Source organism: Zeugodacus cucurbitae, chromosome 5, assembly GCF_028554725.1.
Source record: "Zeugodacus cucurbitae isolate PBARC_wt_2022May chromosome 5, idZeuCucr1.2, whole genome shotgun sequence".
Lineage (NCBI taxonomy): Eukaryota > Metazoa > Arthropoda > Insecta > Diptera > Tephritidae > Zeugodacus > Zeugodacus cucurbitae.
In genome coordinates this window covers 32354187-32359888 of record NC_071670.1, presented here as the reverse complement: position 1 = coordinate 32359888, position 5702 = coordinate 32354187, and the positions used below count along the sequence as shown (strand labels likewise).

The 5702-nt window shown below is 31.4% G+C and overlaps 1 protein-coding gene and 1 long non-coding RNA gene across 2 annotated transcripts; both read right to left on the bottom strand.

The window, feature by feature from the left end:
• Positions 1-248: 248 nt before the first annotated feature.
• On the bottom strand, positions 249-2102 carry LOC105213926 (uncharacterized). The gene is made up of 2 exons (XM_011187044.3): positions 875-2102; positions 249-594 (listed from the first exon to the last, which is right to left on the bottom strand). The coding sequence occupies exons 1-2, from the start codon at positions 1104-1106 to the stop codon at positions 578-580; spliced, it is 249 nt and encodes an 82-aa protein (XP_011185346.1). The 5' UTR covers positions 1107-2102; the 3' UTR covers positions 249-577.
• A 2208-nt stretch (positions 2103-4310) lies between these two features.
• LOC114804198 (uncharacterized) lies at positions 4311-5191 on the bottom strand. Its single transcript, XR_003752450.2, has 2 exons — positions 4587-5191; positions 4311-4527 (listed from the first exon to the last, which is right to left on the bottom strand). It is a non-coding gene; the product is annotated as an uncharacterized LOC114804198 (long non-coding RNA).
• Positions 5192-5702: the final 511 nt, after the last annotated feature.

The following is a 5702-nucleotide window of genomic DNA, read 5'->3' as shown; positions in this document are numbered from 1 at the left end:
CTATTGTCTTTCAAAGTATAACCTAATTAGAAAACATGTATTATAGATGACCCACGTATATTAACTCACTCAGTATTTAGTAACACAGGCAATGGCTCAACAGTAAAAACAAAATTTGTGCTCGATCTTTTGAAAGGCTTAGACTGTGATTGTTCGAATACGTGTGGTGAATGAAGCGAAAAATGATACTGGAGTGTTAGGAAACACCTATTCTTCGCTATCCCATAAATAAAATAATAAAAAATCACTAATTTTATGTAATTAGTTGTTTAATTAATTTATTATTATCTTAGATCTAGATAGATAGTATCAATTCATGTTAAATATATGTACATATGTTTATGTCATCATGTGAAATATGTTAATGTTGTTTACTTTATTCTTATATTAACAAAAAATAACTTACAAAATAAACGATCATTGAATAAATAATCGTTAGGAAATACTGCACGAGCGTTTGAGCTACAACTACAATAAATTAACAATCTTAATAAACCAAACAATTGCATTAGCATACAGGCATTGCTGTTGACAAGTGGAGATTCCTAATATGAGGCGATTTTGACACAGTAATATTTCAGCATTTAACACCGTCTGAAAAGGAAAAAAATAATCAGTATTAAATACGTATTTTAGTGTCATTGCAACCAGATTAGATAGGTTTTGACAGGGTCAATATTTTTTGCTTGGCGATAAACATGTTGCATATCAGTATGAATGTAGGTTAGTATGACGATACTAGAGCAATACTTGTAGTGTTATTTATAGACAGCTGACATCACTACACTATGTATATATATATATATACGTACACAATGATTGTTTTAAAATTATAGTAAATACATAATATCCAGAGTTGTAAATGAATACTCACTGCTGTTGAATGATAGTACGCGCCGGCAAACGCCACGATGATCTCGCATATGACACTTTATGCAGGGCTTTTCCTGCGCACGCGCCGATAAAATCTGTGATGTGTAGATTTTTATGTTCTGCGGTGCATAGAATATCACGCGACGGCACTCCGTTTCGTTGGTTATGCTTAATACCAACAATGCGACCACCAGCAATGTCCACAACGAGAAGTGGGTTTGTTTGGAAACCATTGCAATTATGTCTAATTGTGTGAATTTAATTTAAAGCAGTTCAAATAAGACTTTATTTCACTATTTGTCTTGATCAAATATGTTACTACACATAAGCGCAAACAGCCAACACTTTGAGTTAATATAAATATTTGTTTAGATTTTCACGATTGTCCGCAGTAATTTCTACAATTGCTACGCTACAAATGCCGGTCTTAAACTGATTACAAACGATTTCTAGTGCCGCTACTTAAGACGCCCTTCTGGGAGTGAACGACAGTGATATCACATTACCGTGTGATCGTCATAGACACACACACACACACACATATACACAGTAGGCTTGCGCGCCTAACGACTACTACACATTGTTGCTGAGGTTGTTGGGAGAACGCTAATGAATGATAATGCAAATGCTCACTGAAACTTTGTGTATCGACACGTATTGATAAGAAATATTTTCTTTATCTTATTATTATTATTTTTTTATACTCTCAAAAGGGAACTCTTACAGGGTGAGTCTCATATTTGTGGCGACTTGAAGTATGCGGATCTCTATTTGAAGTTCTATTTAGGTAATGATTTACGTACTATTTATTAGTTTGAAATTACTATAACGATATATAGTGCGTACAAATAGTTTTCAGTCCACATCCAAAAAAAAATTTTCATAAACTGCTTTACAATTTAAATCCTTCACCGAACACTTTCTCAAATATTTTTTCTTTTGTATGAGGGTTCAAAACCACCGCAGCATAAAAGCAAAAATGTATATGCAGTGGAACTTCCATAACTCGAATTACTGCAAGTCAAAGATCTCCATAACTCAACTCTTGAACTGGTAATAGCGTTTAGAAGCCAAATTTCCTTCCATAACATCTTTTTGTAAAATTTTAAGTTTTAATGAAATCCTCTATAACTCGAAGTGTTTTTGTGGATTATTGTGATTTGAGTTAGGGAAGTTCAACTGTAGTTTATCGGAACTTGTTCCTTTACGTATTCCAAATTATAGTATATCTGAAAGTAATTGAACTTTAGTGGCGATATTGGGTAATAATGAAAACTCTCTCGTATATAAAGACATTTTATGATAATGTCGAGTGGATGCTAATTTAAAGTCTCGGCAATGAAGCTTACCTACCCACCGTTTTTGAAAGAATTGTTACTTTTTAATTTATTAAAACTTTTTCGTCGATGTGAACAATGGTTACTTCGTAACATTTGCATATACTGTACTCTTAACAGTTTAAGGATGGTTCTCATAAAACATAATTTCGAATTTTTTTTTCGCGGATATCAAAGCAAGTAGAAAAGAAAACCCATTGAACATTGGATAATATGGCCGAATTGACTGTCCTTCTCCAATGTGGTAGTACCAACTACTATGCGAACAAATTTCTTTTTAGAACCATTTATAACTAAGCTATTAAAAAGGAAGAAATTTGTTAAAGATTATGAGTAATATTGTAGCACATTCGGAAGATTTGTGCAGTGTATTTATATATGAAAAGCTAGATACATTTGTATGATGTTTTATAAAACGAAACCTGGACAATCTCCCGTAAAAAAAATATAAAAAGTGTTTGTTTAAATGGCCTGAGGATTGAACAACAATATCACGTTATTATCGTTATATATACAAATATTACGATATCAGGTGTTTGTGGAGTCAGAAGATGCAAATCGTTTTTAAATTATTATTTGTCTTGAATAAATTCATATACATATATATATTTATTTGCAATAACTATAGTAGATAATGAATGAAGAAATTAGATATCTGACATTTACAATGGAAAGGTAATGCAAAGTGCTCAGAAATACTCTCATTTCAGCGATAAAAAGATAAAGACTTGTTGAAAGAGAACACATCGTGAGGTGGGCGAGGTAAAACTTCAGGTTCAAAGCAAACTTACTATTATATATAGAAAACTAATAGTTGAAAAAAAAACGATCGATCATACTTCACCGCACACTGTTTTAATATTATTAAGTACTGATGATTGATCATAGACAATCAAAAACCGTTGGTATTAAAACACACACATTATTGATTTGGGGAAACCGAAATTTATAAAAGTTTCTTAAAATCATTTTCAATATTTATCTCTCAGTACATAATTTTGTGGTGTAAAATTTAATGGCTCCATTAGATAGCAACTTGCTCATATATAAATAATGTCTTGTGTATATTATACTCGTACACTTTATTTGTATTAATAAATATGAATGCTTTTCTGCGAAAATATAAAAATTTAAAAACATTTTTTTAAGAATAATAAAATGTCTAAATTTTCGTCATTTGCTGTAACTGTTTTGCTATGTCGGCATGAAATAGCATTTTATATAAAAAGTCAGGTGAACCCAGTATGCACTGAAGCACTCAATTGTGTTCGAGTTGATAAATTCAACAACGAAACTTTACTAATTGCTCTAAATATTTTATTTAATTTGGGAACAAATAATTTGTGACTTAAATTGTTTTGCATGATTTTGTATAAAACATGCAATTTCGATGAATGTTTGAACAGTAAGCATAACATTCTTAAGCTAAATATTTTTACAAGAAGCATGTATAAAACATATATTCCTGCACTAGTTCTTCGCATTCCGCTTTAAATTTATGATTTATGGGACTACAGTTTACAGATGAATTCTGAAGTTTAATTTCGCATTTTAAATCATAAAACAACTTAACACTTAATGTTATAGTTTCAAATATAACGCTTCTTGATGAATTCTTGACGTTAATAAATAAAGTTATTTTTGTAATATCAGTTTCTCAAAATACCTATGGGGGAATCACTTCGATGCTCCCTTAAAACTGACGCGCCTTTCTTTACGAAAGAATCATTACGCCGATGCCATGAATAATCAGGAACTGGGTTACTTTGCATAACCCTCAATTAACACCGTTAGCGTCGTGTTAGCGACGAGGCAACAGCTCGACGCCAAATATTTATTATGCAAACACACTAAACACACTGATTTTTACGTAGAAGTAGGCTATTTTTGTAAAATGGCATTTCGCAGTGCGGTGAAATTCAGTCTACACTAGTGAGTCATTGTACGCGATTTTCGTCGCCGCCGCTTCCGAGCTTTCCAAAGGTTGTACAAAGTTTGTTTTGTTTGCACTACAGCGGGCACATGCTAAATGAAGTTCTTATCAGCTTGTTTGGCTGCGACGTCTATTTGGAATATCAGAAATTTCACAAAAACAACATGTATTATAACATATTTGTATTTTATTAGTTGGCTATTTCATCAGTGGCGGCAAAGCGATAAATGTAATGCCTTTATAAATAATAGCAAAAAATTAGAAATTTCCAATCTCATAGCAACACTATAATTTGTCACTTTTATCGTTGTGTATGTGGATCGAAGCACTTGGGGGGTTTACGCTCACAACTTCCGATTTCGTCTACAGCTGTGCTTATGCAAACTATAAATAGCAACGCATTAAATTAAAGATTTTATATTACTATCTGTGCAGTGGCTTACATTACGACAACGACCAAGATGATCCATTGCGTAACGGCATTTACGTCGATGTATTGCAAATATGCTGCTTTCCTTAGTTTTATTTTTGTTAGTATAAAAAATCACTTTACTAGTAACGAGATTGGTTTCAAACTGCACAATACCGCTAATTCCGATTAGAAACAGCACAACTAGGTAATATAGTAATTTCATTTTTCTGCCGTCTTTAATATTGTTCACCAATTTTATTTATATTTTGAATATTCGCGTTCTTTTGTGTTGTTGATTCTTTAGTATATTAACAATGACTAAAATGTTGGTCTCGCCTTCTTTACACTGACCGCTCGCAATTCTTATCAGTGCAGTGCACTTGAACTCACATTGATTGAAAGTGTTTTATACATGCGTACAACAAATATCTGCAAATAATTATTTACTTTGCAATCATCACACTTAAATGAAGTAATATTTTATATATTATACATTATACACAGATACATGTGCACTTTATACTGAGGAATGCCATGCTCTCAACGGCAGTGCTGATAACGTTCCCTATATATTCAAATGTTTTGTTTTTTTTTTTCATTCACCGTTTAGTTCAGTTAATCTGTTTATTTTGTTTATTTATACACTTGCTTGTATTGGAATCATTCAACTTTACACACCCATATACATATATGCCCGTCCACCAAATTGAGGGATCCAAAAGATTTTATATTGCCTTTTGAAACAATTTCTGTTAATTTATTAAATTATGTATATTTTTTCACTTTTAATATTTTTTCTTTCGCTAAAGTAAACAATAAAGCATACAAATCTAGTTTATTATAATAAAAATCTATATATTATAAAGGTCAAATAATAATAATAATAATTAAAAAAAAAAATTCGATTCGATAAAATTGAAACGAAATCGGTTGATTTCACGGTTATTATTAATCGATATATTGTGGTTTAAACTAGAACAAGAACCTAATTTAAATTTAAGTTTAGGATAATATTCGATTTTGAAGTCGTGACCGCAAGCAACATGTCCTCTGTTTTTAGAATTGTAAAATTTTTTCACAAACTACATATATCTATCGAGCTATACCTTTCAATGAAATAATTACATAGTAATCATTGATTATGAAT